The following is a 23692-nucleotide window of genomic DNA, read 5'->3' as shown; positions in this document are numbered from 1 at the left end:
CTCTTGTTAGGCAAAGTTTGTATGCAGTACCTTCTGGGAACACTACAAACAACTCTGACTACAGATATAGGAAACCTTGTATAAGCTTGTACTACACAGTTTTGGTAGCGTGTTGAGCAGCCAGGCTTATCTCAAGAGGGAAATGTGAGCTGTAGTGGAGTTACACAGAGATCTACAGTTAGAAGTTTTCAAATAAACTCTTACACCCAAGGTTTCCTGAATAAACAATTATTAATTTATGCCAGTTAGAATAAGCCTTCTTCAGAAGGGAACAATATAAAAGTAACACACACATACACTTCAATACTGTACACTCTTAGTTTCTAAATCAGTAAAGACCTTTTTCGGATGGCCCACAAACACAACCTACACCCTCAGGTGACTTGAATAGCCATGGTGCTGGGGACATTAATATCTTACTGTTGGCATTTAGATTACTGTTACATTTAGTAAAAGGAAAAGGTTATTTAGAACAAGAGACGACAAATATTCCTAAGCAGGCAAATACTTTTGGATCCCCCAAGAAGAGTCATTCAGTTCAACAGGCTAAGCCAATTACGATGACAGAATCAACAATGCCACCGACGCACAAAAAGAAATGTTTAGCATCATCGAAGAAATGAGAAACCCACCAGGCTGTGATAACTCCCCAACCCCCTCAGAAAAACTATGCAACGGCCTGGCAGATCACTTAAAAAAAAAAAAACGACATCCGTCAAACCATACAAAAGCGACCAACCAACCACAACATACAACCCAACGAACCCAACCCGGAAGCACAACACAAACTCTGAAGCTTCCCTGAAATATCAGCAGAGGCATTCACAAAGCTGGTTAAATGAAGCAAGAAAGTGGGATCACCCATGGACCCATGTCCCCCAGACATCTACAAATCAATCCTCGCGCAAGGATCGCCAGCAGAATATTACAGAAACCTTCTGAATCTATCACTCAACAGGGACTGTACCGAAGATCTTCAAATCAGCTTACATCAAGCCACTCTTAAAAAACACAAGTGGTGACGTAGATGACCTCCAACTACAGGCCGATCTCTAACATCCCCTACCCAGCAAAACTTCTAGAAACCTACGTATACAAACTAACCCAAGAACACGTAGAAAAACACCACCTGCTGGACCAAGCTCAAATCGGTTTCAGACCAGCGAGAGGAACAGAAACAGCGCTACTATCCATCTGGGACGACCTAAAAACTAACGCAGACTCAAACACTACCTCAGCCATTATTCTGCTCGACCTCTCTGCAGCCTTTGACACAGTTAGCCATGACACCCTGACCAAAAGACTAGAAAACATAGGCATAACAGACACAGCACTACGCTGGACCAAATCATTCCTAACGGACAGAACAGAAACCGTATGGATAAAACCTTTCAAATCCACCCCACGAGTCAACGATTGTGGAGTACCACAAGGATCCTCACTATCTCCACTATATTTCAACATCTACCAGACTCCGGTCATCAGAATCTTCAAAAAATACAACATTACATGTTACGATTACGCAGATGACCCTCAGATCATCTACAAAATCAAAGACACCGATGCCGACCATTCAACCCTAAACGACTGTCTAAAAAAAGTCTTTGACTGGATGGATGCCAACAACCTGAAAATCAACCCTGGAAAGACAGAAATCATGATCGTATCCAAAGACCAAGAGAACGAAACCACCATCACATGGCCTACGGAAATGGGAAATGCACCAGCACCATCGAAGGTAGTAAAAAAATCTGGGAGTCTTAATGGACAGCACCCTAACCCTGGAACCACAAATAAATGTAACAGTTAAGAAATGCTTCTTCCTCCTCCACACGGCAAGAAGAATTCTACCTTTCCTCTCCTTCACGCACAAAACGCTCACCATCATCGCCCTAATCATGTCAAAAATCGACTATACAAACAGCCTCTACCTCGGAATACCAGAATACCTCCTGCAGAAACTGCAACGGATCCAAAATGCAGCAGCAAGACTACTCCTCAAACTATCCAGAAGAGAACACATCACTCCAGCCCTAAAAACACTTACACTGGCTCCCAGTAAAACAATGCATCACCTCAAAACAATGTGCTTAACGCACAGGGCAATCAGCAGACAAGGAGAAGAATTCCTACAAAAGAAAATAAGTCTACAAACCAGCGAGACCCCTCCGATCGAGCAACGAAATCCACCTGGAACTCAAACCATACCTTAAGAAAAAACTTGGAGGCACCTCCTTCTACCACTTAGCCGCAAAAACCTGGAACAACATCACAAAGGAAATAAGAAACACTGAAGATCACCTAAAATTCAATAAATCACTAAAAACCTGGCTCTACAACACCACAGTCCTGCAAACCGAAACTGGAAAAAAGGATAACTAAACCAAAAAGACACGGACATCCCTGACCCGGGAGAGTAAAGCCCACGGCAGATGGACGGGTGACACCGGATAGACGGGAACACAGGCGGCACGCACGGAGACTGAGTCAACTAACCCAGACAACCCACCAACACTTTGCCCGCCCCTCAATCTAAGTACCGCCAGGTACCACATTGGTGTGGAATTATCGTGATATTGGCAATCAATCACCCCACTACCCGAGAGGTTGTCATTGGCAGGTGCACTGGCCACAGGAGTATGAATGGAGGTTAAGGGGAACTATGAGAGAGCATGTTAGAGGCGGGGCTAGAGGAATAAGGAACCTGTATGCCAGTCAGACCCAGATCATGACAGAGCCGCAACAGGGGAGACTACGCAAGCCGAGCACTTCAATTCAGGATAGAGACGCAAATTAACCAACCCTACTAACAATTTCCCTTTCTGCATACACCTTTCAAACTCCAAACCAAACGCAACCAAAACCTACAGCACAACAAACCGCACAAACTTCACTACATTGCAACAACAAAACAAAAACGCACATAGCCTTGCACAACAGTACACGACTACCGGCCGCAAACACCCCAGGCCGCCAACAGCACATCACGGCTCTCTTGCACCTTTCCTGCTTCCTCCCACTAACTCAACCTCCCCTCCTCTTTCAGAGCCGTCAGAGCGCCAAGGGACCACTCCGGTGGTGATAGTGCGCGGTACAAATGTCCTTTAACATTAACAAAGTCAATGGGCAAAAGTCTTATATAGGATGAAGCACTTCTGGTAGGTAAATAAGTCTTTGCACAATGTTTTAGAAGTCTTTGAAGAAAAGAAGAATCAAATGTAGGGCCACAAGCTGATTAGACTTGTGAGTAGTAGATGATGCAAGCAACTCTACAGTGAAAGGTAAGTTCTCTGTCTTTACAGTATCTTTGCATTGAAGACAAAGTGCAGCAGATGACTTCTGTTCCTGTGCAGCTCTGCGGATCTCTGTTCCTGGGCCTCAGACGTGGGGACAAGAGGGAGGACTTCTGGGGACTCCTGCACTGCAATGGGACTGTCGCCGCTCACAACAGGCAATCTTCAAATCAGTTGCTGTTTAGTGTTTCAGCTCCTCGAGTCTACTGCAAATAGCAACACTGCAGTTCCTGGCTGTCGAGATGGACTTTTCTTGCTCTGTTGAGAGGGCTCAGGCTCGGTCAGTCATGCTTCCTCGGAGTCCAGAGGATCTTCCTGGAGCTCATGGCCAGCTTAAAAACAACGCACACAATCTGGTGTTTCTCTCCCTGGCTATACGGTTTCCAGCAGCAACTCTGTGGAAATTCAACCACCTCCGAGATGGATGTCCAAGTGCCCACCAACTCAAATGAGAAGTCGTCCTTGCAGGGGCTTCTCTGTCAATACGAATTTGGCGTTTCAGCACAGCAGCAGGTCTTCACCGGACAAACCAACAGTCCAGGAGTTGCATTAGTCGTCCTCTTCTTCATCAGTTCCTTCGTCCAGTGGTCGACTCTGCCTTCCAAGCCAAAAGCCTCACCTTTGATTCAGTTCCCTCCTATTAATTCCAGCCTAGCTGTCAATCATCCAGCAGGGTGGCTGTTCTTGCCGGACAGTCAGCCGGCCAATCACCACAGAGTGCATTTGGGTCTCCTAGGAGACCAAGCACAGGGATTTTTGGGCACCTCCCTCACTTCCTGCCTATCCCAGAAACCCTGGAGCCAGAGGCGGACTTCACTTGTGAATCCCGCTAAAGGAAAAGTGTACAATTGGACCAAACCTGGTTTGGCCCGCAAGATTATCTCAAGAAGGACCTTTCCACAAAGTAATGGCGAAAAAAGACCGGGCCATTTTGACAAAAATTTCACCCTTGGGTGCTTTACTGCAGCTGCGAACGCAGCCCGTGGTAAATGCACACCACGATAGTTTAAACGAAACCACTGCCGCCAGCCATTCAGTGATAAAAGGGTAACATAAAAAATGTTACATGAGAAGCTAGAAAGAGGGGATACTAGGTAACCCCGCCAGCACTCTATTGTAGGATAGTGCCTGCTGGGTCTAGAAAGTTAAAAACGGAAGTAGTTAATTTCACTTTACTGCTCTGGGAAACAGTAGTTTATCCCATAGAAGGTATTTAAACCTTTGGGAAATCTGAAATACTTCCCTGTGTCACTGCACTGAAGGTGCTGTGTGACACAATGTAAAAGATGCCTATGGAGTTTGTCAGACTCCAAAACCAAAAAGAAAGTGTTCCAAATCACAATAAAATACATGAGACAGTGGGAAAAAAGGGTCTCACTCTCCCCAGGTTAAAAATATCAAGTCCTCAAATCCAGTAAAGTGGCTAGGGGTCTCTAAGGTGGAGGGAATTATCACATTTCTGAGAATTCTCCCTAACCGCTCTCGCCCACGGACACACTCTAGATTTCCAGCAAATGTGTCTGCAGGTACCTCTGGTGGCCGGGCAAGAGCAGGACATCCTAGCTCCTGCAGGAAGTACGGGCCAAGATAAGAAAGGGGCTGATAGAGCTGGTTCCAAAGCGACTCCGGGGCTCCAGAGTCTACTACAGATACATCTTGGTAAAGAAGACTTTGAAAGACCAAAGAAATATCGAGGCTTAGTACCACAAAATGAAATACGCCAATCACGGGTCGAAAGATACAAGTATCTTTATTTTCTGTACAGAATTCAAAGCAAACAGATGGCTATCTGGCTCCCAACACCTCAGTGTGTACCAGCAGACACATTGAGGGGTGAGAGTGCTGAATATCTTAATGCAAGTTTTTTTAATACATTTCTTCCAATCATTGTCCAGCCCCTGTCCAAACTAATAATTTACATGCTAGGGTTCGGGCCCTGTTCACATGACAAATATTACAATATTGTATAACCGATTTAACAAGTTTACATGTCCATGAAGTTACAATGACCGTAATGGGTTCCCGGCTCATAGTAAGGTTAGTTTAAAAAAGAACACAATATATTACAACCAAAGATCACAGTTCGAGTTTGCTCTACATTGTTCCGCTGTTCATGAGTATGAGGCTTGTGAGCGCAGACACTTGGATTGCAGTTCATACGAGTCGCAAGGTTTCTTTGCACAGAATAAACAGTCTGCTCTCAGTCAGCCTAAATGTTGACATAAGTCAAAGGTCATTCGGCTTGGCTGCAGTTGAAAACCCAATCCACCATTTTAGGACACAAGCAAGAGTTCATATCAAAATGGCGGATGATTCCTAAAATGGCTGCGAAGTTGATCAGAAATCGGAACATTTCGGACGCAGGTTTCTGTGCAACGCAAATGGGTTTAGGCCAATATTCATAACAAGGCGGTATGATACGAATACAGTTTAGCAACCGGGGACTGGAAGCCCATTCTAGACCTGCGACATCTCAACAAATGCCTCAAGTGGCAGAAATACTGGATGGTCACGTTGCAGCAAATGCTCGTCCAACTGGAAGAAGGAGACTTCTTGACGTTGCTGGATCTGGAGGATGCATACTTCCACGTCCCCGTTCACAAGAAGCATCAGAAGTTCCTGTGCTTCGTAGTACAGGGAAGGTGTTATGCAGAGTTTGTATGCAGTACCCTTTAGGACCACTACACACTCTATGACTACAGGTGTAAGCCAAACCAACCGTTGGTATAAGTCTGTACTAGACAGTTTTTTGTAGCAGAGCTGAGCAGCCAGGCTCCTCTCAAGAGGGAATGTGAGCTGGAAGGATGTTGCACACAGGTCTACAATTGCACGTATTAAAATAAACTCTTACACTCATGGTTTCTTGGTTAAACACATATTAATTTATTCAACAGTCAGTTATAAAACATTCACTAGAAGGAGGCAGTTAAATATCATATATCAATACACTTTAATACTATACTCGTTAAGGTTCTGAGGCATTTATACTACTTTGAAGGAGGAGCAAAATGGCGTTCAGATTACTTTGAAGGAGGAGCAAAAAGGAATATGTTTAGAACATAAAGGAATTCGAATTTCTTAGTGTAGATACGTTGAGTTCACCAGAAGAGTCAATTCAATAGGATAGGCCAAAGTCAATGGGCTAGAGTCTTGGATAGGTAAAAACGGTTCTGATAAGTAAACGGTAAAGTCTCTGTAGAAGTTCTTAGAAGTAGTTTGAAGCACTTTCAGCGAGAGAGGTAAGTACTCTCTCGTTTCATATTAACTTTCAAATGAAGTAAAAGATGCAACTGAAGACTTCTGTTCCTGGCAGTACCTACAGATCTCGCTGTTCCTGGGCCTCCGTCATGGGGACAAGAGGGAGGACGTTGGGTAGGCCTGGGGGGACTCCTGCTCTGCAAGGGGACTGGTCGAAAAAGCTGGCACTTGGCAAATCTTGGATTCTGGTAACTGTATTAAAGCACACAAACTGGTGTCCCTCTCCCTGGTTATTTGTTTTCCTGCAGCACTCTGAGGAAAATACAACCAGCTACGAGAATGGTATCCAGGTGGCTTATGGGTCGAGTTGATTGGTCCCACCAACTCAAAGGGAGAAGTCGTCCTTGCAGGGCTTGTCTGTCGAGATGAACTTAGTGATTCTGACCTGCAGCAGGGCTTCACCGGCAAACCAACGTTCCAGGCGTTGCAGCAGCCGTCCTCTTCAAGCTCATCTTTGGTTCTTTCGTTCCAGTGGTTGACTCTGCCTTCCAAGCCAAGAGACTTACCTTTTATCCAGTTTCCTCCCATTCATTCCAGCCTAGCTGCTACTCACCCAGCAAGGTGGCTGTCCTTGCCGGACAGTCAGCCAGCCAATCACGCCAGAGTGCATTTGCGTCTCCTGGGAGACTAAGCACAGGGAGTTTAGGGCACCTCCCCCACTTCCTGCCCACCCCAGACACTCGGGCGCCAGAGGCGGTCAACAGTCCGGAAGCCCACCAAACGCGATGAAACAAAGGGACCAAACCTGGTTTGGCGCGCAGAGCAAAACTCTAGAAGGTCCTTTCCATAAAGAAATGGCGAAAAAAGAAGACCGGGACGTGTTAAAACAAAGGGGGCTCAGACGCCATCTTAAAAAACATGGCTCCTGCGATTTAACGCTACTGGTGTTCGCGGTCGGGAAAAATCATGATAGTTCATTGTAAAACCACTGCAACCAGCCATTCCGATGGGAAAGGGTAGCATTTGGCTGCTACATGAGTATCTAGACACAGAGGATACTAGGTAGTGCCTCCATCACTCTATTGTAAAATAGGGTGGGCTAGGTCTAGGAATTTAAAGACTAGTAAAGTCAATTTCACTTTACTTACTATGGGAAACAGTAGTTTATCCCAGAGAAGGCATTTAAACCTTGGGAAAGCCTGAAAAGGTTTCCCTGTGCCTCTGCACTGAGGGTGCTGTGTGACACACATGAAAAGATGCCTATGGAGTTGTCTAAAACTCCAATACCAAAGAAAACACACAGATTTAAAAGTTCAAAGTCCCAAAGTTTAGCAAAAGAGCTGGAGGGCTCTAAGGTAGAGGGGAATTAGCACATTTATTAAAATTCTTCCTAACAGAAGGCACTATCAATTAAAGGCCCTCCCATTCAGACTGAAGCCGGCACCCAGGGTGTTTACGAAGTGCCGGGCACGAGTGGCGCCCCATCTGCATCGACGGGGGATACACGTGTACCCATACCTCGACTGGCTCATCCGGGCCAAGTCGAGGGACCAGGCCGTTGACCACACAGAGGACTGTCCCACTGCTGATGGATCTGGGGTTCTCAGTCAACTATCCAAAGTCGTGCTTGATACCATCGCAGAACGCATGCTGTTCCTGGGGGCCAGACGGTCTCCTGCCTGGCGGCTCCCTCGGAGAAAGGGATTTGTGGCCCTGCTGGGCAAGGTGCAACGGCTGTTGGCACTGAAAAGTGCTGCAGTATGGACCATCAATTCGCTGCTCGGCATGTCGTGCATCTACCTGATCTGGCTTGCAGGTTGCAGATGTGACCCCTTCTGGAGTTCCTGGATGCTTGCTGGATCCAGGTATCCAGAAGTTTTGCAGACAAGATTGTTCTCGATGAGTTCAGTCGAGTGATAAGGTGGTGGGGCGTACGCTCCAACATCGCCAGTGACACAGGTTTTCCGAAACCCCCCCCCAATCCCTCCCTCCTGTACCAGGAGACGGTAACCACAGACGCTTCACTGGAGGGCTGGGGAGCCCACACTGGACATCTCCACACCAGAGGCCTGTGGTTACCGGAGCAGAGGGATCTCCACATCAATGTCCTGGAGCTGCAGGCAGTGTTTTGGGCCCTCAAGTCATTCCTTCCGTTCCCTAAGGGCAAAGTGGTGAGGGAATACCCGGACGACACCACCACAATGTTCTACATCAGGAAGCTGGGGGGCACTAGATCCCCAGCGCTCTCCAGAGAGGCGCCGGACTTGTGGCACCGGGCCGTTGCCAAAGAGATGTTCCTCATCCCATTTCAGCTGGCGGAAGTCAAGAACACCATTGCCGACTCCCTCAGCAGGGAACAGCGCTCCTGCCAGGAGTGGGAACTTCAACAGGATCAGGTGGACCGCCTCTACCGCAAGTAGGGCAGCCCCCAGATTGATCTGTTTGCGACGGTGACAAATCCAAATGCCAGAGGTTCGCCAGCAGGTTCCACCAGCCGAGGAGCATGGGGGAACGCTGTCTCCTTCCTGCGGCAAGATCTTTTCCTATACACTTTCCCTATGTTGCCTCTCCTGCTGCGAGTCATCAATCAATTCAAACGGTGCTGATGCAGGATGATCCTTGTCGCCCCAGTGTGGCCGAGGCAGATTTGGTCCCCGGACCTTCTAAGCCTGTCAACGTCACCTACTGTCATGATCCCAGTCGGGCGGCGCTTCTGGGATTTGTGGAGACGCCATTGACAGGTGCCGTTACGTTCGACGGCCGTTGGGAAGCACCGCTCTAGTGTTTTTCCAAGATGGCCGCCGATGTTATTTAGTGTCGGGCTCGAGCAGCGTTTCTTCGCGTTGCACCTTCTCTGCTTCTCCCGGCTGGAAGGTTACGCTGTTTACCCCCGCGATCTGGCTAAGAGCCCCCTCCATTGGACTTTCTTTTGTTATTTCCCGCTTGCTCGCTTACCGGTACCCTGACCGGTCTCTCTGTGATCCCTTCTCTCAGCTTGGCTCCTTTGGTCTCTCCCTCATTGGCGCCTTGGCTTTACCATTCTTTGGTCCTGGGTGCTCCTCTTCATTCCTCTGGATAACCCTGCTTTCTCTCCTGGTATATTCTCCTCATCCTCGCCTTCTCCGGAGGTGATTCTGCTTACCTGGGATTTCTCCACCATTGTTCATCCGTCACTCTCAGCTCTCCAAGTTGGTTACTCCGATCATCCTCGGCAACCCAAGACACCACCTCGGGCATCTTCCTGTTCTGGACTCTCATCGCAGGGTTTTTTCCGCCGTTGAGGCTTTTTCCCTGCTCAGGAGCCGGCTCCCGGGAGTTCCCGCTGTTCTGTTCCCCAATCACCCGACAGCGTGGCATCCCTGGAAGCTCGCCCCTACTTACGTCAAAGAAAGGAAGGCAAGAAAGACGGCAAGGATCCAGCTCGAAGACGCCCAGGAAGAAGGTCGGTGGCACAAGACTACCCTACGGATACCTCAGGTGAGGAGGAAGGGAGGGAAGCCTTAAAAGACTCTGACAAACCTGATACCTACAGTCAAGCTGCCAGTGGTCGCGGATCTGCTCACCAAGAGAATGAGGCGCAATCCTGCATCACGACCCAGGATCGCTGAACCTGAGGACTTGGCTCCTGCAGCCTTAGAGTTCGGAGGGTGCCGGCGGACTGCAGGGAAGTCCATGCCAGGGCCAGAGCGTCATTGACTCTTAAGTGCTACGGGCACAAGCGGAAGCGTTTCGCCTTGTGGTGCCAGGCGCAGACGATCAACCCTCTGAAGGTCACTACCCCGCAGATTCCTCCGTACTTGTCCTTGGCCAAAGTGGGGCTGGTAGATGCCTCTATCGAGGTGCATCTGGTGGCTTTCTCCCACTACACCTTGTCTCCAGAACAATCTTCACTTTGGTCCCACCATCTCGTCAAGGAGTTCCTCAAAGTACTGTTTCGATCACTCCTGCTGTTGAAGGTGCCTGCCCCGTTATGGGTACTCAACGTGGTACTGACTAGGCTCATGGGGGTGGGGGGCCCTTCAAGCCTATGCATCGGGCCCCTCTCATGGAAAACTGCTTTCCTCGTGACCATCACCTCTGCCGGGATGGTAGGTGAGATACAGGCCCTTTCCTGCAACTTTCATGAATCGAGGGTGGTGCTGCGGACGCACCCCTCCTGCCAAAGATTCTATCGGAATTTCACCTCAATGAGCCAAAGTTTTCGGAAGAAGTCTCAATTGTTTGTGAGCTTTGGTTCTGTGAAGGCCTTATCCGAGGCTGCCATCTCAAGGTTGCTCTCCAGCGGTATCGCACACTGTCACTGGTTGGCTAACCGACCACTGCCCGGCCGTCTGAGAGCCGTCTGAGAGCCAATTCCACCAGAGCGATCGCAGTGACGACGGCATTCCTGTCTGGTGTGCCCCTGCTGGACATCTGAAAGGCTGCTACGTGTTGGTCTATGCACACCTTCACGAGATTCTACTGCGTCGACAGGGAGGAGTCCAGAGTCGGCCAAGCAGTGCTACGCAACCTGTTCGCCTGAAGGTGAACCTGTTTCGGAGGAGTTATTGCTTCTGTTGAGCCTTGCCACCTCCCCTGGTATTCTTTATTCATGAGCATGTGAATCCATGCCAGACTCCTTCTGGAGAAGGAAGGAGTTACAAATTTGTAACTGTTGTTCTCCAGCATGGGTCTGGCATGGATTCACATGCGAACCCTCCCTCCTGCGCCTCTGCGGCTCTTCATGGTCATACTTCCACTTTACTTTGCTTACGAAATCTGACGATGGCTGCCAGAGGAGGGGGTTGGGGAGAGGGCAGTCTTTGGCTGGGGGTAGTATGACCCAGAGTTCAGTGATTGATTTAGAGGAGAGATACAGTTTGTAAGTGAAAGTGAAACAGTTTTTTCTTTACCGAGGATACCCAGCCTGACAGGGAATATTCATGAGCATGGGAATCCATGCCAGACCCCATGCTGGAGAACAATAGTTACAGGTAAGTAACTTGTTCTTTCCTTGAATTACAGATTTTGTTAATAATTTACTGGCTGTTTTACATATTTTTTGCGTTTGTGACTTGATATGGAAAAATGCTAAAATAAGCTTTAGTATTCTAGGATTTTTCATTTGCCCTTCTGAGAATCCTTGCCTGACTTACATTTTGGGGGAATTCTGTGAGACATTACACCCGGACACTGCCGTGCCGTTATAGGTCTCAGTCAGTGCCACTTTCTAGCTCTCTCTGACTGATCTAACTGACTGTGGCGTCTGTTCTGTTCCCATCTCTTTTTAGGATGTGAAGCCCTTGGAAGTCTACAGTGTGGAATTCATGGTGGACAACTCTCAGCTGGGCTTTTTAGGTAAGGGTGCTTGAAGATCATCATGTGGTCTACTCTACTATACTAATGATGTACCTGCTTCTGTTAACTAATGTATTCTCCCCCTCTTATTCATCAGTGTCAGATCGCGATCGAAACCTCATGGTGTACATGTACCTGCCAGAAGGTGAGTGCAGCAGTGGTGCCGTACATTGGATGTTTGAATTAGAACATCACAGGAATGATTGGTTAACTGACTTACCCTGATGAGCTTGAATCCGTCTACTTATTGGTCAGGTGGATTCTCAGAACCAACCCTCCGGCGGTGTTCTCAGAAGGCTAACCTAGCCTAGTTTGTGAACATGGTATTTGACACTTAAGTCTAGCAGCACTCAATAAGGTACTGAGCAGGGAAGCAGACTTCAGGAGATACAGGGGCAGGGGAATGAAGGACAGTTAACCACACACGACGCAATCAAATATCAAAGTCCCAAACTAATAAAGACTGTTTAAACAATAAGGTTTTAGTCTTTCTCTTTCTATAGATACCCAAAACGGTTCTGATCGCTTTTCCTCCATTAAATAACAAGAAGCTTTCTTAAGCAGAAACCCTCTGTGGTAATTTTCTAAAACTGGATACCCAAATCCCACTTATCTAACTTGACGAATCATAATGAAGCGAAGAATCTTTGGCCTCTTCCCTATACCCCATTAAAAAGTCTATAAATACTCTGTCAATGCGCTTAAACTCCTTTTTAGTAAATTTCAGAGGAAGTGATTGTATGTAATACTGAACTTTGGGCAGAAGCGTCTTTTAAATAGCATTTGCTTTTGCCCATATATTCAAAATCATCCAAATCCATTTACATACATCTCTTTGCAATGTCTCAATTTACCAATATTAAAATCTGCCATTTTCTTTGTGTCACGTAAAAGAGATATCCCCAGGTATTTCACATTAGAACTTGCCCATTGACAATTCCAGTCCTTCAATGCTCTTTTGGTGCTTGGTTTTCTGTAAGTGGGAAGATTACAGTTTTTCCCCAATAAATTTGAAGTCCCGAAAATGGACCCACCTCTTCTATCGTATGTCTCAAGAGTGTACCTCCTCCTTCCGGGTCAGCCAGTATAATAGTCATGTCATCAGCATATGCTAAAACCAACGACGAAGGCCATGTTTCAGTCTTATGTATGCAAGTAATGGTTCCAGGGCCAGAGTAAACGAAGGGTCAGAGCGGACAGTCTTTATTGGTTTGGGAAATTGCCGAATTCTGGGGTAAAATTGGATTCTATAATAGTTACAAAAATAACTATTGTAGAGTGTATTTTTGGGGTGTGGGCAAGATCTATTTATGTATGGAGAAGCATCTATTTGGCCTAATCCAGGGTTACAATACGATAACAAAATGCTAAACTGGAGAATTTGGGCTAACAGAGGTATTCTAAAAATTGAAGATGTTTGGGAACATGAGAAAATTATTTCTTTTGCAAGGTTAATGGAGATATATGTATCGGGTAAGAGGGAATGTGGGAGATATAGCGCTGTAGAAAAATTGATGGTTGAAAGACAGCAGATGCTAAATGAGCCCATGATTGATGGGCCCAAAATGTGTGAAATGTTGGATACCTCATCCCGTATGGTGTCAACATTTGTTAAGTTAATGCCAATAGTGAAATGCATGAAGGAGTCATGGGAGAATCAATGGGCTTGGGCTGTGGAATTGGGGAGAGATGGCTCTGTGGAAGTATGGGAGAGTATTTGGAAGGTGGCGGTGAAAGCTAAGATGGATCTGAAGTTGCGTTCCATTCATCAACGGGTTTTAGGCTGTTTATATTGGTCTCCGGAGCGGATGAGTGCGATGGGTCTGATAGATAATGATTTATGTTGGGGTTGTCAACAGATGAGGGGAACATTATGGCATATGCTTTGGGAATGTAACAGAGTGATGGATTTCTAGAGCGATGTATTATACAGAATTAATACAGTTGAGTATATTTCCTTTGCATGTACCTTTCTGGCAGTGATTCTGTCAACTGAGGGTAGATGCGAGAAGGCTTTTGATTCTTCAAACTGGATTGATAACGCTTTATTGATGGCAAGTAAGCAAATTATGGAAGTATGGAAGACCAGAAAGAAGCCTCAGAGTTGGTCGATTGAGATGCAAAAACTTTCATGCTATGAAAAAAATCCAATTAGACAATATGGGGAGTGCGGGGGAACTGCTTGGAACAATGCGGTATGGGTGAGTGTAGGTTGGGGTATTAAAATGTGATTATGTAGTAGTTGCACAGGGGTTAAGGTTGTGGGGGTGTTGTGTGGTTTGAGTTTCGTATGTGTCCTTTTTTCCTTTTATTTACTGGGCTTTATGGGCAGATATCAGTTGTATTTATTCTTTGTACAGTTTATGCTATGTGTGACAAGTAGAATTAGTTTCTTGGTATTTATAATCGCTCAACCTTATGTAATCGTTGTAATGTTAGTTGAATACATCAAAATAAAGTTACAAAAAAACCACAGACAAGTACTAAATTATGATTTACTAGGCCTTTAATACACTAAGCAGGTACAATTCAATAAAAGCACTTGACCCCAAAACACATATATATATAGACGTACACAGTTTGTAGTCTCAAGGTTAGTGTTGGGAAAGCGTTTTCTTTTTACAACTTCTATTGACTTCAGTGGAGCTCCGAGCTAACGGATATGGCTTGAACCCTGTACTGACTAATGGAGGGAAGTAAAGTCTTTGTGTTTTGCTTTCCTTGCTTGGCTCACTTATTTTGGAGCCACTATTCGGCACTTGTGCTTACCAGTGCACAGGGGCTCCGTCCCATCTGCATGATTCCGGTGCTGTTTCAATGTAACGCTCATCACCTTATAGGGTAGTGCTGCGGGGGTACTATACATCCCCTTTTCTTTTTCACTAGTCATGGACCCACGAGCACTTTAGCTCTATAACTTGCAGGCAAGCGTTTCAGCGTCTTTTGGAGCTGAAATATGGGGTTATTTAAGTTCTACCAGGGTGGACATAATCGAAAACCAATTCCTTAAAAAGGCTTTGTGCTCTCAAGCACCATCTACGCTTTTGGGTTTGGGTCGCACCCCATCTGACCAAATCTATGGAGGCATTGACGGACTTGCTGTCGCAAAGTGTAGGGCCAGAGGTAAAATGGCGCAAACCTTTTCAGTCCATGTTGCACTTGCTGGACGTAGATTTCTGGCACTGTTAGGCAAGATTGTTTGTAGTAACCCTGTGGGAGACTACACCAGCCTTGTCCTCTTGGCAATAGGTAACCCAACCTTTGATATGTCTGTACTACACAAGTTGGTAGAGTAACTGAGCAGCCAGGCTTATCTCGAGGGGTCAATGTGAGCTGTAGGGTTTTCACAGTGACAAGTATCCAAATAAACACACTCAAGTTTTCTTGATTAAACAATTATTTAATTTGACAGTCAGTTTGAAAATAAGCCTTCTTTAGAAGGGTGCAATTGGCAACAATAAAAATACACTCCTTCAGTTAAATAAAGTAATTAGATACCCTTTTGGGATGGCACGCAGAGATTCCTACACCCTGAGGTAGCTTCAGTTGGTAGGACACTGGACGTTAATATATCACATTTCACACATTGGTGTTAGTCAGAATTGCATGCAGTACCCTCTGGGACACCACATACAATTAAGACTACAGGTGTAAGCAAAAACTAACCTTTGGCACAAGTCTGTACTGCACAGTTTGTGGTAGCGAGCTGAGCAGCCAGGCTTATCTCAAGAGGGAATGTGAGCAGTACAAGAAGTTACACAGAGGTCTTACAATCACAGTGGTTCAAGTAGACACTTAAACTCAAGGTTTCTTGGTAAAACATTTATTACACAATCATTTAGAAAACATTCACTAGAAGGATGCAACTTAATATTATACACAAATATATTTCAATACCAAACCAATATGTTTCTGAGTAAATTAGGCTCCCCTGAAATAGGAGCAAAAAGGCATTTCAGTTACTTTGAATGGGAGTAAAAAGGCACAAGTTAATAGAATAGATCACAAATACTTTCTTTGGCAGTGCAAATAGTTTCCGTTCACTAGAGGACTCGATTCAGTTCAATAGGCCTTGGCCAAAGTCCATGGACTAGTGTCTTGGATAGTAAAGAGCAGTTCTTGTAGTAAAGAGTAAAGTCTTTGCCAATGTTCTCAGAAGTAGTTTGTACGAAAAAGAATCATATGTTAGGTCCCAATCTGATTAGGCCTGCAAGTTGGGAAAGTTCCACAAACTTTGCCACGGGAGGTAAGTTCTCTCAATCGGGTTGGCACAGCACCTTAATATGAAGCAAAAGATGCAGCAGAAGACCTTGGTTCCTGGCAATTCCTGCAGATCTCACTGTTCCTGAGCCACAGTCGTGGGGACAAGAGGGAGGACGCCGGGGGACTCCTGCACTGCACAGGGTCATCAAAAAACACTGACAAGATGGAGTCACTTCAGTTAGAGTAGCTGTCATCAAGCACACAAGCTGGTGTCCTTCCCCCCCTGGTTAATCCTAACCAGTTCTGAGAATGGTATCCAGGTGGCTTACGAGTTGCTTGGTCCCACCAACTCAAAGGAAGAAGTCGTCATTGAAGGGACTGCTCTGTCTAAATGAACTTGGAAATTCGGACCTGCAGCAGGGCTTCACCAGGCAAACCAACGGTCCAAGAGTTGCAGCAGCCGTCCTCTTCCAGCTCTTCTTCGGTTCTTTCGTTCCAGTGGTTGACTCTGCTTTCCAGTCCAAGAGACACTTCTTTAAACAGTTTTCTCACTTTCATTCAGGCCTAGCTGGCACTCACCCAGCAGGGTGTCTGTCCTTGCCGGTCAGTTAGCCAGCCAATCATGCCAGAGTGCATTTGGGTCTCCTAGGAGACTAAGCACCTCCCTCACTTCCTGCCCACCCCAGACACTCAGGCGCCAGAGGCGGTCTTCAGTCCTAAAGCCCGCCAAAGGCATAGAAACAAAGAGACCAAACCTTGTTTGGCATGCAGAGACAAACTCTAGAAGAACTCTACAAACCATTCCAATAAGAAATGGCGACTAAAGAAGACTGGGACATATTTAAACAAAGGGGCTTAAGGCGCCATCTTGAAAAACAAGGCTCCTGTGATTTTTTGATACTAGTGTTCGCGGTCGGGAAAGATCATGGTAGTTCGTTGTAAAACCACTGCCACCCGCCATTTCGATAGAAAAGAGAAGCATTTGACTGCTACATGAGTTTCTAGACACAGGGGATACTAGGTAACGCCTCCAGCACTCTATAGGAAGATGGTGTGTGCTGGGTCTAGGAATTTAAAAAGACTAGTAAAGTCAATTTAACCTTACATTCTCTGGGAAACAGTTAATCCCAGAGAAGGTATTTAAACCTTGCGATAGCCTAGTAAGGCTTCCCTGTGTTACTGCACTGAGGCTGCTGTGTAACACACATGAAAATATGATGCCTATGGAGTTGTCTAAAACTCCATAATCAAAGAACACAAGAGTAAAACACACATCAAAATACATGAGTGGGAATAAAAGGCTCACACTCTTTCAGGCAAAAACATCAAGTCCTCAAAATCCAGCAAAGTTGCTGGGGGTCTCTAAGGTGGAGGGAATTAGCATATTTATGATAATTCTCCCTAATCATTGAATTTGTGGCAAAATGAAAAGGTTGGGGAAGGAAACCATGGTTAACAAATTTCTCAAAAAGGTAAGCACTTTTGAACCCCTTAATGCAAAGTAGATTAACACTTTCCCAGCTATACAAGTAAGGTATGTATGACTTTTTGGAGGAATAAACACCAATCGGAGGGTAAGAAGATTCTTTCAGAGAACCAGGACAGCCAATGTCAATTGAGCAAAGTCTAGGGGAGCTGAGGCACTTCTTGGAAGGTAGGTTTAAGTCTTGTACAGTGTTGAGCATTTTGTTGTATAAAGAAATCACTGTTGGGCCACAGGCTGGGAGGCTTGTGAAGGGCGAAGCTGCAAGCAACTCTGCAAAGGGCAGCCAATGCAAGTCTCCAGTGAAAATAGGCAAGCTACACACACAAGAGACAAGTATCCATTCGTGCACAGTACCTTAGGTCTGAAGAAATAGTTCCAGCTGGCTTTTGTTCTTCTTGTAGTTCCTGTTGTTCCTGGGCCTCAGTCGTGGGGCAAAGAGGGAGGACGTCTGGGGACTCCTGCACTACGAATTGAAGGTCGGCAGCAGCAATGGGCGCAATTCAGATCAAGTGCACTTCACGGTTTCAGCTTCTCGCTAATAGCACCACTGCGTTTCTTGGACTCCTTGTGGACTTTCCTTGATGCTGGGGTCCAGCACTCTGTTGAGGTGGCTCAGGCTTGGTCAGCCCTGCTTCGAGGGAATTCAGAGGATCTTCCTAGAGCTTGGGGCCGGCTTAAAAACTATGCACTCAATTCTGGTGTTCCTGTCCCCTGGTACTCGGTTCCTGCAGCAGCAATGGAAGTACAACCAGCAGAGGGGGGTTTCAGTCGCGTTCGTCTTGGGGTCGCTTGGTCCCACCAAGCCAAGGGGAGAAGCAGTCCTTTGCAGGGCTTCTTTAGTGGAGGCGAATTGGGAGCTTCAGCACTGCAGCAGGGCTTCACCGGGCAAACCAGCGGTCCATCTTCTAGACAAAGGAATCCATCAACGGAGTTCTTGACTGCATGTCATGAAGTCTTCCTGCTGTGGTGTTGACTTCTCTTCAGTCTCTTGTTATTGCTGTTTCCTTGGGGTGTTTTCTGTGATTGGGAGGTCTCTCATCCAGTTCAACCAGGCCCACTGCTGGAATCCTCCTAGGGTGTCTCCCCTTGGTCTAGTTTCTCATGTAACATTTTTATGTTACCTTTTCCATGATTAATGGCTGGTGGCAATGGTTTACTTTTTCCTACCATTGTTTCTACCCCGGGCGGCAATTGCAGCTGCAGTAAAGCACCCATGGGTGCCCATTTCGTCAAAATGGCCCTGGTCTTCTTTTTTCACCATTTCTTGTTGGAAAGGACCTTTCTTGAAATGTACTCTGCGCGCCAAGCCAGGTTTTGTCCCTTTGTTCATTTTGTCTTTGGCGGGATTTACGAGTGAAGCCAGTTTCTGGCTGCAGCGTGTCTAGCGAGGGCAGGAAGCGAGGGAGGTGCCCGAGCTTATTCTCCTTGGTTACCTGCATGTACCCAGTGCTGATTGGCTGGCTATCCTTGGAGGACAGCCACCCTGCTGTGTGAGTGACGGCTAGGCTGTGCATGAATAGTTGAAACCTGCATAAAAGGCGAGGTCTCTTGAACAGAAGGCAGAGTCGACCACTGGACGAAACATCCGACGAAGCAAACTGGAAGAAAAGCTTGCTGCACCCTTCTGGACCGTTGAACTTCCAGGTGAAGCCATGCTACAGTGCTGAAGCTCCAATTTCATATAGACTAGAGAAACCCGGAACAGACGACTTCTGACCTTGCAGATCTCAGACCAACTGACCCATGACAAACTTTGCTGGAAAACCTTTTCCTGCTGGCAGGGCTAGACTGGGAACCAAAAGTGGCCCTGGACATTTTTTTAAAAAGTGGCCTCATATTTCGATAAAGGAGCGAGCACATTGTGTGAACCCAACCCTCCTATGAGGGGGATTGGGAATATCCCCCAAGACAATTTTAAATAATATTAGTCAAAATTATTGCATTTAATGCATGTTTTAAAATATATGGAATAAAAAGTCATGTTGTAATAAGAGATATTACACCAATACTGGACGAAGGACCTCAGACCTAGCCTCCAGGCCTGAGCAAAGGACTCATGATGTGACGTCCACAGCCAGTTGCAATCCTAGAGACGTGGCCTACTGGATGCTTCATATGGATCCCCGACAACAGCCTCCTGCAGATCCCACATATTAACTGCAAATCAAAAGGAGGCAGATTATTTGCATTACTGGCAATGGTCTGTGGAAGGCGCACTGCATAACAATCCACATCAAAACCAGCCATCAACCCCTTAGAAAAAATGTAACATTTAGAGATTTTGATCTTCCGCTGCACCACGCCTCCTAAAAGAAAGTGCATTGAGACAATTTGGTTTGCAGTGCGGCACTATACAAGTCCTCATTCATTAATGTATTCATGGTTCACCCTCAAAAGCTTTGCGGTAGAGGTCCTGGACTATAGTAGGTTCTCTCTTTAAAAATCCTCACAGAAGCCAGCCACCCCACCCTTAAAAATAAAATAAAAATGCATCTTTTTGATGTTCTGCAACGTCTCCACCTCCCATAGAAAAGCGCTTTGAGACGATTCTCCTTGGCACTCAAGCTGGGAGATTGCAATACACTCCCCTGAAACTACTAGACTACTTCAGCAGCAACCTACACCTGACCACTAGTGACATTTCGTGCGTACTTCATACAAGATTATCCCACACAAATATTTGGACCCAAACTAAACTCTGTCATGATATCATCTTACATTTCCGGTATTATTTTGAGGTAGAATAGGCATTTTTGTGTTTTTCGAAAGATTCTCCCAGAATTCCATTCCTTTTTTTTTTTAAACATACACATAGAGAAAAAGCATGTAAAGGAAGCAAAATACATGGAGCTCCGTTTACAGAGGAAGCTGAAAACGGCCAAAAACAGTGCCAGATTTCATACACCTCCAGTGTCTGACTATGAGCACTGCAGCCCCAGAAACTCACATTCAATTCTCCTTAGTAAAAGGGACTAGCACGTTGATGCCTATTGCGAATCAGACTTTCTTAATAGCTAGCTAGCACTACTGTAGCTTTTTCAAGGTGCAGTGCATTTCCTGAATGGCTAGGCCTGGTGGTTAAAAGAGTGCGCTGAGTTGCTCGAAACGGCAGCAGCAAATATTCACTAGTACTTCATGCAGCTGAGCGGAGTGGACCCGCTCCAGCTCTGAATGTAGATTAAATCCCAAAACATATATATAGCAAGCAAAACACTTTATCATGACAAGCTGGACGATATTGCCTTTCCTGGCGATTTACGATTAATAAACAGCCATGCGCAGCACGCAGAGATTTGCATTATCAAAGAGTGAAATAAAGAGGGGGGCTGAAGAGGAATGGCGTTAGGGTAAAAGGGCAGGAAAAATAGGGACCCATTACTACCCGATCACAAAATTCAATGGACCAAGGAACTAATCGAACAAATAACATTAAATATAATGCTGGATTTTTTGCGTCTGCGCTTTCCTGATGTAGAGCCGCACGTTGCCACCCTCCCAAGAGTTTCTGATTTTTATAAGCATGCAGTTAATCCAGAGACCCTTTGGAGACACAGAAGTTATTACACATAGGAGTCAAGACACGCCCCGGATCCTGTGTGATTCTGGCCCTAGGTCTGGGAGCACCTTGCAGACCCGTTCCCTGTTTCTTTCCAACCTAGCCCTTTTGTTCCGCAATAACAATAATTTCTTGGCTCACTTGCTTACTTTTGCAGCACGCTTCACCACAATAAACCAATACCCTCGGGCTGTAAAATAGCTGGGGTCCGGTTTGGGACTTCAAGGAAGGTGGGTGCTGCAACAAAACATGTCCATCCAAATACGCCCCAAAAAATAAACGCACACGTAAAACACTGTGGATATGTCTCAACAATTGCATTCGCACTGTCGCACCCCCCACCTCACCTGAAATCAAATGGCAGACAGGGCCGGCCTGCCCCTGAGCACGCTGCTCGCCTCGTCACTCAGCAGCACCACTGAGGTCCCTGCATTGGCTGAGCATGCGCTGCAGTGTACCTGCGCACAGTGACATTGTCTAAGGCAAGGCTGCAGGGCACGTGCGGTTTGTTTCTTGGGGCGGTGCTCCTTAAAAATGGGAAAGCGTACATGAGCCTGGCCCAGCAACCCCAGACACAAGAAATTCACCAGGCAGTGGCCACAGTGATAGCGAATCATCCTGGCTGGCCTGGATGTTCGCTCATATAATAATATCCTTCCCCCAACTCCCTAAGCAAGAAAAGAGGCCCTCTGCGCCCGAGGCCTAGCGGGGAACGTCCCAGTGTCCCGGTGAGTCAGTCCAGCACTGCCTGCTGGCTGTACTTCTTTGCTGCTGCTGGAACCGAGTGCCATGGGGTCAGGAAACCCAGAATCAAGTGCATTGCCTTTAAGCCGCACCCAAGCTCCACAAAGATCCTGAGGACACTCCCGAAGCAGGACGACCCAAGCCTGACCCACCTCACCAGAGTGCTTGACCCCAGAAGCAAGGGAAGCCCATAAAGTGTCCAAGAGCCGCTGTGGTACTATTGTCCAGTAGCTGAAACCGCAAAGTGCTGCTGAATTGCAAAGAGCTCGTAGCCGCCGAAGACCTTCAAACTGCACTGCAGGAGTCCTCCAAATGTCCTCCCTCTTGTCGCTACGACTGAGGCCCAGGGACCTAGGATCTGCAAGACTGCAACCAGAACAGAAGCCAGCTGGATCCTCTTCTTCCAGCCTAAGGTACTGTCTTGACTAAGAGGTACTTACCTCTATTGTCTGTAGCTTGCTTGTTCTCACTGAAGACTCGCAGTAGCTGCTTTTTGCAGAGTTGATTTCAGCTCTGCCCTTTACAAGCCTTACAGCTTGTGGCCCAACAGTGATTGTTTTTGCTACAAACTCTCTAAAAACATTGTGCAAGACTTTTCTGCTATCTAAAGTAGTGCCTCAGCTCCAAAGACATTGCTCAAATTGACTTTGGCTGTCCTGGCTTCCGGCAGACTCTTCTGACCCCTTGACTTGGTTCTAACTGTCCCTCATAGGTGGTACATAAATTTAACTTATATTGCTGGGAAAGGTCTAACCTAGACTTCATCGGGCGATTGAAAAGAATTCACAGGCTCTGAGAACCTGTTAACCTTTTTCTTTCCCTCCCTTTTTCCTTTTCCACAACTACAGTATTACATTAAGTTAAAGTGATATATCAATGTCCACAATATCCTAGTAATTGAAGTCACCTCAAGGTGTAGTAAGTGTGTGACATCCCAAAAGGGTATCTCCTTGCTCATCTTAAATCTGAGGAAGTATTGTGAAGTGTATTTTTATCGTTCCAGTTTGCCCTTTCTAAAGAAGGCTTACTTAAAACTGCCAGTTGAATAAATCATTTTACTAGAAAACCTGGAGTGTAAGTTTCATTTGGATACTTGTAATTGTGAACCTCAATGTTTTACCTCTACAGCTCACGTTGACCTCTCTTGAGGTAGGGCCTGGCTGCTCAGTCACTCTACCAACTTGTGTAGTACAGACTTATACCAATTGGTGCGTTACCTATTACCAAGAGGACAAGGTGGGTGTAGTCTCCCACAGGGTTACTGCATCCAATCTTGCCTAACAAGCTGCACAGAGATGGGGATATTGCAGATGAGTAATCACTTGGTGGAACATCCATTAGAAAGAAAATTACTGAGATTGTTATGCAAGATTGTATGCAGTATCCTTTGGGTGCACTAGAACAACCCTGACATCCTGGCAATTGGAACCCCAACCTTTGCTATATGTCTGTACTACACAGGTTGGTAGCGTGATTGAGCAGCCAGGTTTATCTCACGAGGGGTCAATGTGAGCTGTAGGGTTATCACAGTGACAAGTATCCAAATCAACGCTTAAACGCAAAGTTTCCTGATTAAGCAATTATTAATTTAACAGTTAGTTAGATTAAGCCTTCTTCAGACGGGCAATATAATACTAACACACAAATACACTCCAAAATACACACTCTTAATATTTCTAAATCAGTAAGTACCCTGTTGGCATGGCATACAAACACTTCCTACACCCTAAATTGACTTTAGTAACAAGGACACCGTGGACATTAATATAACACTGTTTGTATTTAGAATCAGATTTAGGATTATGTCAAAGGAAAGGGGTTATTAGAACAAAACAAGAGATCACACAAATATAATGAAGCAGGTAATACTTTTGG

General features: G+C 46.1%; 1 protein-coding gene across 4 annotated transcripts in view; it reads left to right on the top strand.

Moving 5' to 3' along the window:
- Positions 1-23692, top strand: part of CPSF1 (cleavage and polyadenylation specific factor 1) — a 777662-nt gene that overhangs the window by 693515 nt on the left and 60455 nt on the right. For all 4 annotated transcript variants that reach the window (XM_069621953.1, XM_069621950.1, XM_069621951.1 and 1 more), the window contains exons 33-34: positions 11762-11828; positions 11926-11973. In XM_069621953.1, coding sequence (XP_069478054.1) covers positions 11762-11828; positions 11926-11973 — 115 coding nt within the window. The remainder of the gene's footprint in view (positions 1-11761; positions 11829-11925; positions 11974-23692) is intronic.

This window comes from Ambystoma mexicanum, chromosome 5q, assembly GCF_040938575.1.
Source record: "Ambystoma mexicanum isolate Mex_15411 chromosome 5q, UKY_AmexF1_1, whole genome shotgun sequence".
Taxonomy (NCBI): domain Eukaryota; kingdom Metazoa; phylum Chordata; class Amphibia; order Caudata; family Ambystomatidae; genus Ambystoma; species Ambystoma mexicanum.
This window is presented reverse-complemented; position numbering and strand designations above follow the sequence as displayed.